The 12,045-nt window shown below is 47.1% G+C and overlaps 1 protein-coding gene across 2 annotated transcripts in view; it reads right to left on the reverse strand.

The window, feature by feature from the left end:
* Positions 1-2,939, reverse strand: part of IGF1R (insulin like growth factor 1 receptor) — a 281,778-nt gene extending 278,839 nt beyond the window's left edge. Inside the window, exon 1 of one of the 2 annotated variants that reach the window (XM_045561532.1) lies at positions 2,214-2,939. In XM_045561532.1, coding sequence (XP_045417488.1) covers positions 2,214-2,307 — 94 coding nt within the window. In that variant the 5' untranslated portion in view covers positions 2,308-2,939. The remainder of the gene's footprint in view (positions 1-2,213) is intronic. The other variant, XM_045561533.1, reaches the window with a different exon arrangement.
* Positions 2,940-12,045: the final 9,106 nt, after the last annotated feature.

Genomic DNA, 12,045 nt, shown 5'->3' on the forward strand with positions numbered 1-12,045 from the left:
CATCAGGTTTCCAGGAACTGACCATTTTAAAGGGTTCCTTTAAAGTTCTGGCACCATGGATTAAAAACATACATTAAAATACCCCTTCCCCTCCTGTCTGTGTTCTCAAGAAAAGAGCTGCCTTTCACAAAGAACATTTTCCGTGAAGAACGCTCCAAACAACAAGACATCCTATTTTAAAATGCCCGACTCCTGCTTGGGGGAAGCAAAGCCATCGCTGCTATTTTGATTTTCAGAACTCACTACCATTAAATAATAAAACTAGAGAAACAATATAGTTCAATTACACGCCATAATAAAATGGATTATTTCTCTGGTTTCTTCTTAACTATATTTAGCTTTCAAAGATTAGAAACCCTCCTTTGTCCCCCAAACACCATCTAAACGCTTTAGTAGAAGGGAGCCGGAAGCCTTTCACCCAATCAAGTCTGCTGAAAGTTTAGAAAACAAAGAGCAGGAGAGCCCAGATTTGTGGAAGGTCCGGCCCCAGCCTGCGTCTGACTCTATGCAGTAAACACGCTAATTCTGTACGATCTGCTCTATTCTACCTCGGTCTCCTTTCTTACAAGACGTTTAAGGATTTGTTTACAGAAACAGCCTTTCTGAATTGCCCCTGTGATGGGGCCAGACAGCCCCCGCAGCCTATTTCTCCCCCTCACTCCTGAAGGCTCAGTCGTGATTTTCAAAGTTAACTGGCACCACCTGCATACCCTCGGCAACCATTACTCACCAACACGCCCTCACCGTTCCCAGCCCCAGTTCTGCGACTACATTTAAACTTTTAATCGTGTTCAAATTACCCTGCCATCTCGCATGTAACAGTAAGCCACACTTTAATTTTCTGGGAAGAATAAAACCTCCTCCTTCTCCTGCCTCCACACATCGTGGGGAGTTCTCACTCCCTACGCCCTCGCTCTTCTCTACCTACCCCTACACACCCCTAATCGACAGCACCAAAACAAAAGCTATCAGATTGCAAACGATAGCGAGTGTGGGGCGATACTGCTTATTAACTATGTACAAAGGAAGCGTGGGGCGGCAGGAGGGGAGTGCAACACAACTCTGGCCACAACAAAACCAAGACCAGGGCTCCTCGCTCGCAAAACAAAACAGCCCCCCTACCCCCCGCCGTCGCAGATCCTGGCGCTCCTTAAACGACAGCGCACGACACCTCTCGCCAGGGCCAGGCGTCTGGATGTCCCCGCGCGGCCGTGTGGCAGCAGCTACACCCCGCGTTGCGAGCACGTGTGTGGAACTGCACGTCGGCTCCGACCACACACCCACTAACGCACACTCGGACTCTACACTAACGTTCTCCATCCCCTCCAGGAGGAGAGGCGTCCACAGGCGGGGTAGAAACCAGGAGATGGTCCGAAAACCTTCGGAACTGGGGGCCAAGTTGCGCTCCGGATAACAATCTGGCTGATGAAGGCCTTCGGCCTCGCACTTCCCGAGCAACAGTCCCGGGAACGCTTCCCCCAACCCCGAGCCGCACAAAGCAGCCCCCTGACGCCGGGGTAGATAACCCGCCGCGGAGCTGGCCGAAGTGACGCGAAAGGCCAGGGACCCAAGGAGCTCGAGGGGCAAAGCACGTTGGGCCCCGCGACACAGCACCGGGATGTTTGGAAACGTGTCCTAGGGCTACGGGGCCTCTCTGCTGGGCACCTCCCCCTGGAGAGCAATTTGCACCCCGCGGGCCCGACGGCTCCCCACTCCCCACCACCGGGTCTGCCCCAGCAGCGAGACCGCGGCGCGGCCAAGGGTGCTGTCACCGCTGTCTGCGCGCCACGCGGGGGTCGGCGCTGCGTGCAGAGCGGCCCGCGCGCCCGAGGAGGTGAGGGCGGCGAGGCCTGCCCCGACACCAACTTCCCCACGGAGTCCTCGCGCCGGGCTGGGCCCCGGGGCCGCTCGAGAGTAAGTGATGCCCACCCACCAGGCCACGGGACAGGGCTACCGGGACGACGAAAGAGAAAGCCCCTGAGGCCCTTCCCGCGCGGGGATGCGCTGAGCCAGGGCCTTCGGGGCTCCAAACAAATGAACTTGGGCCCGGTCCGCTCCAGCCTTCCGGCAGAGCCTCCCCGCGCCCCGCCCCGCCGCTCCCGAGCCCGGGGGCCCGACAGCTGCGACGGTGGCAACTCGGGTTTCGCAAACAGGGCGCAGCCCCTCGGAGGAAAAGTTCCCGCAGTGGCCGCGGGCGGCGAGCACATACTCACTTTCTCCACTCGTTGGCCAGAGCGAGAGCGCGGCGGAGAAAAACAGGAGCCCCCACAGCGAGGTCGGGGACCCTCCTCCGGAGCCAGACTTCATTCCTTTTATTTGGGACGAAATTCCCCTTTCTCAAAAAAAAAAAAGAAAGAAAAGAAAAGAAAAAGGAAAGGAAAGGGAAAAAGTCTCAAACTCAGTCTTCGCTCCCCCTCCAAAAACAAGGGCGAAGGAAACAATACTCCGAAGGCGGCGCCGGCCCGGGGGCCAGCCGGGCTGCGCGGACGGGGCGGGCGGCGGCGCGGGGCGGCCCCTCAGCGCCGGCAGCCGCGGCCCAGGGCTCGGCGGAGTCGGGAACCCGAGGCGCGCCGGGGCGGGCTGTCGGCGTCGTCGGCCTCCATTTTCAAACCCAGAGAGGCAGGAAGGGGGGAAAACTGCAAAGAAAGGGGGCAAACCCCCAATTCGTCTCGGCGAGGAAAAACAAACCCGACCCCTGACAGTGAGAAAGGCTGCCAGACGCCCGAGCCTCCGCGGCGGGAGGGCGCGACGCAGTTCGCAAGATTGCCACAAGTCCGGGTCGCAGGCGAGGCCGGCCGGGGGCAGAAATGCGGAGTAAAAATGAATGAGCGTCTCCCCCTCCTCCTCCTTGGGCTCCGCTCGCCGCCGCCTCCTCCCTCAGCGCCGCCGCCGCCGCGAGCTCCTTCCCAAATCCAGGACACACACAAAGCGGCGGGCCGGCCGCGCCGCGCTCAGCACTCCCGCCGCGCTGCCCGGGCTCCGCGCCGCCGCCGCCGCCCGCCCGCCCCGCGCCGGCCCCCGCCCGGCCCCCGCCCGCCGCCGCCGGCTCTGCGCGCGGGGGCTCCGGCTCGCTGAAGGTCAAAGCCGCGGCGCGAGGCGCGCCGTGGAGCTCCCCTGGCGCGGGAGGGGCGTGGAGGGCGCGGGGGCGTCCGGGGAGCGGGGCGGAGGGTCTGCGTGCGCCGGCCGCGGGCAGGCTCGCTGGCGGCGTCCCGCTCGCTCGCTCGCCTCTCTCGAGTTCGCCTGGTGCGCCCGTTCCTCCTCGGGTTTTTTCCCTTTTTATTTTTTTTTTTTTCCGCTCAGCGGAGTTAATGCTGGTAAACAAGAGCCTCAGCCTCGCCGCGCCGCCGCCGCCGCCACTGCCACACACTGGGGGCTCGCGCGCGCGCACCCTGGGCCGTGCACACGCGCCCGCTCGCACACTCGAGCGGCCACAGCCGCAGCCGCGGCGCGCCGAGGGCCCGGCCCAGGCCGGCGCGCGCCAAGAGCCGGAGCCCGGGATCGCAGAGACGTGCGGAGCGGAGCCCGGGCGTGGGGCGCGAGACTGCGAGGCGCCGCCCCCACCTCCCGCCCGCGCCGGCACACGCGCGCACACACATAGACACGCGCGCGCTCGCCCACCCGCTCCCGCCCCCACCCGCACTGCGCCGGCCATCCCGCACGCGCCCTCCCCTCCCGCAGGACTCCAAAAACAATGCCCCGGGCGCCGGTCCGGACTGGGCGTGGGGGGCAAGCGCGGGAGGAGGAGGTCGGGGAGGGAGCGGGGTGGGCGGGGAGTGCGGGGCTGGGAGAGGTTCATTGAAAACAACAACAGCGTGGCTGGAAAGCGCGTTTCCCTGGTTCTTGAAAAGCTTCATTGTTTCTTGCAGCTGTTGCAAAATAAATAAATAAGTGCGTGCATGCGGCATTTTTTCGCAGCGTGCTAGAAAGCCCGAACGTGGCGGGAGGGGCACACCTGGGAGAAAGGGGACCCCCGGCTACTACGCTGGGCACTTTCACGCAAGACTGGGGCGCCCACGGCGTCGCGACCGGGAGCCCGGAGTTTCGGGGCTCGCGGGGAGCTGAGGGGGAAGGGCGCGGCCAGCGCTGCTCGGGCCAGGGGCGCGAGGGGAGAGGGCCCGCCGCCCGTCGCGGGCCCCAAGCCCAGGAAGGGGGGCCCAGAGGGGCGGCCCCGCGTGCCCAGGGCGCGTCCCTGCGGCGGCCGCCAGGGGGCGCGGGGGGCACGGGGGAGGGCTGGCCAGCGGAGTATCGCCTCCCTCCCGCCCTCCGGGGAAGGAAATGTGGGGGCCCGGGCTGGGGGCCGACTGGGCCGGGTAGCGCCGGCTGGGCCTCCCTGAACCGCGGTCCTCTCCGAGCGCTCCCCGCGGCCTTGAGCTGCTCAGGGCTCCACCACGTGGGCGGCTGCGGGGAGCGGCTGGGGCGAGCGCTGAGTACTGGGCTGTGGGGCCCCGAAGCTGGGGGGCGTGTCCGAGGGGCCCCGGAGAAGGGGGTGGAGGGCCGGGGCCGGGGCTGCGTTGTGTCTTCTGGCTCCGGTCCCGACCCGGGAACACGCCGCACGCACTCGGGATCGGCGGCCACTGCGGAAACCCACCCGCACCTGTCTCGGGTCCTCCCGGGCACGTCCCTCTTGCTTCGTTTGCTACGTAAGTGACTAGAAACCAGCACCAACCCTAAGTCTCCTCGGTGGTTTTCCCTAGGATGCCATCGAACGAATAAACGCTGCGGAGTCCAGGTCCTCAAAGAGCGAAACAGCCCAGCCATGGCAGGAGAGAAGAGTTTGAAATGCGTGGACTTTTAAAAATAGTGATTGGACCACGTGTCGCCCTTAAAGTGGTCCGTTTTCATGACTCAGGCTAATTGATATCAATAATAAATTTTTTAAAAGATGGGTAATAAAAGTGTGAATGTCTAGATGGAGTAGGAGTGTTTGTCTTATAAACAACCAGCCTGTCTGGTAAGAGGGAAGCTGATGGGAAGGAAAGGTAGGTTTCTTTTATTACTCTCTTACTGTAGAAGATTTTTGTTTTACAGTATGCATCCATCGTTCATAAATATTGTTTTATAAATTAAGAGCTGAAAACAGGTCAAAAGCTATCATAACGGAAGCTTAGCCCTTTTTTCCTGAAGTTATTTCATAGATCATTTTATCCCTTGGAAATTTCTAGGTCAATTCGGTGAGTGAGTTCTATAAAAGGAAAATAAACCTTTTTTTCACTTAAGAGAGTTATTCATATAGGATTGTTTTTAAGTGAAATTCAGCTTAATCTTTAAATAAAATTTCAGTTTTAGATGTTCCTAGGTACTAATAATGAAAGAAATAGAGTCTTAAATTTAGCATGTAGTATTATTCAAAAATTAGGAACTACATGTGAGTAATTAAAATTCAGTCTACTAATTTTTACATATTTCTTCAGAAAGTTTCCTGTCTGAAGTTGGTCTTGATGTCTGCAGATACCCTCAGGTGTTAAATGCAAAGGAATATCAAATATCTTCTCATTATATTTGGTGTTCAGAATTTTAAAAAATACATACTTGTAATGCAGAAATTTAGAGCTGATTTTTAAAAGGCTAATGCTGATATAAAATCGTTAAATACTACCCAATATATTTTTAGTATTAGTAATAAAAATGCCCATTTATTTGTCCCCAAGAATATAAGGAGGTATATAGAATAAAGAAATATGCATAGAGTTTTTTGTAGTGGTTTTAGGGTTTATTTGGCTTTGGTTTTGTTTTTTTACTAAAATGATTTTTCATCTGTAAATTTTTAAAATCATTTTTTACTAAAATGATTTCCTGAAGTGGTAGGAAATCAATAAGTTATTTTAGGCAGAAAAGTTAGATGTGCATTATTATATAGCCTAAAATTTAGAAAAAAATAAAAATTTAAGTTGCCTTTGGGCTCCAACTTGATCACATAGACAAAGAAAGTGATTTTTATTTTCTTCAATGATCATATTCTGTATACCCAAGTCAAACTTATTTTTTCAACCTTGGAAATGAAATCATGTAGGGAAACATTAATTGAAGTCTTTGCTTTACAGACACACTGACAATGCATCATACTTTTTGTTTTATATCATTTTCCACAAGTATTTTATAGATTCTCCCTCTTTTAGAACAGAAACTGGTTGTTTCCATTTTTTAAAAAACTGTTTACTTAATAACAATTTTATCTCAAATTATTCTTGTGAATGTACCAGACTCCCCCCAAAAGTAGTATATATCAAGTGAAAATAAGAGAAAGAGTACAAATAACAATTGACAAATATTACCAGTAATATGATATGTTGTGTTATAGTCCCAGAAAGGAATATTATTTAGCAGGAAAAGTGAATAAACTACAACCACACACAACATGGATAGATCTTCGAAACACAATATTGAGTAAAAATACACAAGTTTCAAAAAGCTGCACACAGCATGACACCATTTTTATAAAGCTCTTAAAAGTAAGGAAAACTAAAAAATTATGGCAATTTTTTTAAGACAATCACTTGCTTTAAATATATGATAAAATATATTTGTCTTGTTTTGCCTTTGTTTGAGGAAGAAAATTAATGAAAAATATTAATTCCCTTGGAGCAGGTAGGGAGAAGCCCGTAGGCACATGCAGTGTTCTTGAAAATGTGTTGATTTTTGGATTTAGTGGATTTATAAATTTTCATTTTATAATTATGCTTTATAACTAACATATATATTTATGTGTATAAAATATTAAAGAAGATAATAAAGAAAAATATGGGCGAGATCCATGAAAGTGATCATTCCACTTTTCCAATATGGGTCTTCCAGATTTCAAACTGTTTGTATAAACAGTTCAGAAGCATTAAGGAGCCACTAAAATGATTTAGTTAATCAAAGTCTTATCATTAAGGATACATTTCAGGAGAATGTATTCCTTTATCATATTGATACATTTTAAGACAAAAATCATGAAACAAAACATTTAAAAGAGTTCACTTCATAGGTAATGCAGGTTCATTAAGAGTGCATTATGTAAACAGTTTGGCAGTTTCCTATGAGGTTAAACATACAACTAACTCATGACCAGCAATTCTACCCCTAGCTATGTATCCAAAAGAAATGAAAATATGTTCACAAAATATCTGTATGGAAATGTTGATATCTAGCTGCTTTATTCATGATAACAAAAAACTGGAAACAACCCAAATGTACATCAAAAGGAGAATGGCTAAACAAATCATGATATATCTGTTAAATGCAATACTACTTAGCAATAAAAAGGAATGAACTGCTAATCCATGCAAAAACGTGGATGAGTCTCCAAAGCAGAAGCCAAAAGAATACTTACTGTATTAGTCCATTTATGTGAAGTTCAAGAACAGGCAAAATTGTTCTATGAAATAGAAATCAGAATCATGGTTGCCCTTGATGGGTGGGGAAAGGGGACAGGGATTCAGATGGCTAGGAAGAGGCACAAAGAACTTTCTAGGGTGATGGCAATGCTCTATATCTTGGTTGGGGTATTGGCTATGCTATTATATGCATTTATCAAAAGTACATCAAACTGTACACTTAAGATGGATGTACTTCATTGTGTGTAATTATATCTGAATTTAAAATTTTTAAGAGTGCTTTATAATTTAGAAAGTTTGCAGCTGTTCTAAAAAGGTCAACACAATGCTATTGTGTTTTTTGCTACTATGTGAATTAGGAGAGATGCTAAATTCCAACCTGCCTGCCCACTGCTGTCTCTACAGATGAATATACTTTCAGAAGCACATCTGCCTAAGGTCACCTGCTATACTTTCAGAAGCACATCTGCCTAAGGTCACCTGCAATGGGCTTTAGCTGTAGAAGACACCAAATGTTCTCCACAGAGCAATCCAGGGACAGGGAAGATATGAGTGATGCTCTGGTTGATTCCAATCTGCACACAGCCACGAGCAATGAGAGTCCCAGTCTCATTGAGATCTGTTTATACTCAACTTGAGAAGATTTTCTATTTTAGTTTTGCACAAATAGCCTGCTCATAAAGCATAAATGCTACGAAGCGTTTGCACAGAGACAGCCGGGATAATGTCTTCCTGTGACTACTTCCAGCACCATGCTCAGTGAAATATCAATAAGGAAAGTTCCTGGAAAACCCAGGCCTGGGCCAGGAGTGACAGACACCCTAGAGGTCTGCATAGATCCAGGGTGGAGACTGGAAGTTCTGTGTCTGCAGCAATGCCCTGAACGTACCCCTCCACAGGTTGTCAGGAGCCTGTCCCCGACCTGAGGGTGGGCATGTTTGACTCCCTACGTGGCAATTTGTGGGAAAATAAACCTGGCCAGGAGCGCTATAACAACTCCATCCTTTTCATTTGTTTGCAGTGGTTAGTCTGTAAGATGGGTGTGCGGTCTTTACCCTTCCATGTAATTAACTTTCAAACATATCAATAGTAAGAATCCCCATCTGGCAGAGAGCAAAAAAGATGCTTCTTCATTGTCAAAATGCATCACAGATGTACATGAGAAGTGGAGTTAAATCAAAATTTCTGTACCCTCTGATTAATGCCACCAGCTCTGAGATGTATCAGAAGCAAGCCAGGAAGAGACAAGCTATTCCTCTGCCCTGCCCCACTCTGCAAAGCTGTGTGACTTTGTGCAGGTTGCTTTGCCTCTCTGTTTTTTTCTTTATGAAATGATCATGTTGAAGTAGACTTTCTGCTCTAAAATGATTGATTTTTTGGTTTCATTTTCAATTGACAAGGGTACATTGATATCTTGTACTTTAGCTGCACATCTCCTAACTTTGCCTTCTCTTGTCAAGCAATTAATGTCTATAAATCAATGCACAGGCAACACCAGCCAGGTTTAGGGAATAAATGCTTCCCAATTTGTTTTATTAATGCAGATTTTTCACACATTAGGGTTTCTTAGAGCAGAAAATTTCTTTTAGCGGTTCTGAATTCCCATATATATTTTCCTAAGAATATGGATTTGGAAAGACAAGCAGAAACATCATCAGGGCAGGGGGACATGGCCACAGGTAATCTACAAAAGGGATCCTTCAATTGATCACTGAGAATGTTCCTGAAAGATGTTCTTTTGGGGATATTAATGTTCTAGTGGAACCTTATTCCGTAGAGTACATTTGTACATTTCTTCAGTAAATTTTTTTTTTTTAGCAACATAAGTGTGTCAGACTCCTTACCAGCAGCAAACCCTGTTTCTAGCCTCATAGGCTACAAAATAAGCAGATATTGAAGTTATGCAGATATCTGCTGCGCTGCAGTATGGAGACCACATCTGCAGAATCAGATTGTTTACACTTGTCCTTGGAGGACCATTGATCAATGAAAGAACTGAATACTGACACAGGAACCACAGAAAAGGGCTGGTTCCTACATCCCAGGAGTAATGATTAAGACATATGGATATTAAGAGAAGTCTTATATGATTTCTGGATCCAAATACCTAAAAAATGACTCAGATTTGATCCAGGCAACTCCAGTGGACAGAGCTAGACCAATGGGAAGGAAAACAGATTTCGGTTCTGTTAAAGAATTTTTCTTCTTTTCTAAATGAAGCAAATAACCAGCATTATTTTGCAGTCTCTGCTTGGGGCACTGTTTAGTTTGGGAGAGAGCCCTCCATCATCAATACGTCCTTGCAGAGACTGAACCGACACCTGCTGGGGTAATTGTCCAAAGAAGTACTGGATTGACTGAGAAGATATGGGGTGACATTTGAGGTCCCTCCCAATTCCAGAATCACTAGATACTTAGATTCTACTTCTGTGCTTGGATTACTGCGTTTGATGGGTCACTGAAGGAGCCGGCTTAGCTTTAAATGAATAGAGATCAGCCTCAAAGTAGAAGATCCATTAGTTCAAAGGATAGTGAGGCTGGGTGTGGTGGCTCACATCTGTACTCCAGCACTTTGGGAGGCTGAGGCAGGAAGATTGCTTGAGGCCAGGAGTTTGAGACCAGCCTGAGCAATATATTGAGACCCCATCTCTACAAAAAATAGAAAAAAAAAATAGCCAAGTGTGGTGGCATGCACCTGTAGTCCTAGCTACTTGGGAGGCTAAGGCAGGAAGATCCCTTGAGCCCAGGAGTTCAAGGCTGCAGTGAGCTATGATTGCGCCACCACACTCCAGCCTGAAGTGGAGGCTGTGAAACCCTGTCTCTAAAGAGAAAAAAAAAATTAATTAAAACTGTAAAAAATTTAAAAAGGGTATTGAATTTATCAGATATTATAGAAACCTTGATGAAATAACTCCTGAAAGAGGTCCAAATTCCAATTCCAATAGACTGAAAAGCCAAGTTAAGAGATCAAGGCTTGCTTTCAAATCAGTCATAATTGTGGGTGATGCTTGGGACAGGTGGGAGCCAAGGTGGAAGTTCAGACACTAGTGCTCTGGTAAATGTTTAACATAGGCTATGGGACGGGGGGAGCTCTGATTTGTAGAGTTTGCCAATCTCTCTTGTATAAATATTCCCACCATGGCCAATTTAAGCTACCAATGTAAAGTCACTGGATACAGAATTCTGAAGACATGTGCACAGTTGTCTCTTGTAAGACAGCATGAGCCTGCGCCAGTACATCACTGGGTTAAGATAGCTGAAAACCTTGTGTTGCCTGTGTAACAAATTAAATATGTATTCAGTAAAAAAAAAAAAAAACTATAAGCAAACCAGTAAAAAATAGCAATAGCTATAAACAGGCAATTCACAGAAGAAACCAGAATGTCCAATAAGCATGAAAATATACTCAGCAACCTGGTTGGCAAAATTAAGAATTGGACAGTACCAACTGTTCACGAGGATGAATGGGAGAGTTGAATTCTCATTCACTGCTACTGAGAAGATAATTAGTACATTCACTTTGGAGAGCAACTTGGCAATATCCCTCAGGTTAAAGATGCACCTACTGTACAAGCCAATAATTCCATTCATAGAGAGGATACCTTAAAAGCTCTTGACATATATGCACTAAGAGACACAAACAAGAATGTTAATTGGAACATTGTTTTCAAGAGTAAAATACCAGAAACAATCTAATTGTTCCTCAGTGGAAGGATGAATAATAATGCTTTACTCATACAGTAGAATACTATACAGAGGTTAAAGTGAATGAACTAGATCGAAGTGAATCAACATAGATTTAACAGCTAATATTGTGTGAAAGAGCAATTTGCAAAGATTAAGTAACCACATGAAATCATTTATGTAACTATTAACACAAAACCAACAGCATATATTGTTAGTGGATAAATACATATGTATCAAAAGTGTAAAACATTTAAGCAAGTGATAAACAACAATTTCAGATATTATCTCCAGGGATGAAGGGAGAGGGAAAAGTAGTTTTTCATATAGTTAAAAGTAGTTTTAACTATACTGGCAATATTTTATTTCTTTAAAAGACAAAAAATACCTGAAGCAAATGATCCAAAATGTTGATGTCTGTTAAACCTAGATGGTGGGTACGTGTGTGTCTGTTAAGTTATTTTTTGTACTTTTCTGCATATTTGAACTATTTTATAATTTTTTCTTTTGTCTTTTATAAATAAACTTTTTTATAACAGTTTTGGATTTACAGACTTATTACAAACATAATACAGAGAACTTTATATAGCCACACCCAGTTTCCCATATTATTAGCATCTTACATTGCCATGGTACATTTGTCACAATTAATGAAACAATATTAATATGTTATTATTATTATTAACTAAATCCCTACTTTATTCAGATTTTCTCAGTTTTTCCCTAAGGTCCCTTTTCTATTCTGGGATCCCACCCACATTTAGATGCCATGTGTCCTTGGATTCATCTTGACTAACAGCTTCTCAGACCTTCCTTGTTTTTGATGACCTTGACAATTTGGAGGAGCACTGGACAGATATTTTTTAGAATGTCCCTCAACTGAAATTTGTCTAATGTTTTCCTTGTGACTGGGGTAATGGGTAATGTGTTTTGGGGAGGAAGACCACAGAGATAAAGTGCCCTTCTCATCACGTCATATCAAGGGTGCACACTATCAACATGACTATGACTTGATGGTAATACTGGTCGCCTGGCTTGAGGTAGT

Source organism: Lemur catta, chromosome 9 (assembly GCF_020740605.2).
Source record: "Lemur catta isolate mLemCat1 chromosome 9, mLemCat1.pri, whole genome shotgun sequence".
Lineage (NCBI taxonomy): Eukaryota > Metazoa > Chordata > Mammalia > Primates > Lemuridae > Lemur > Lemur catta.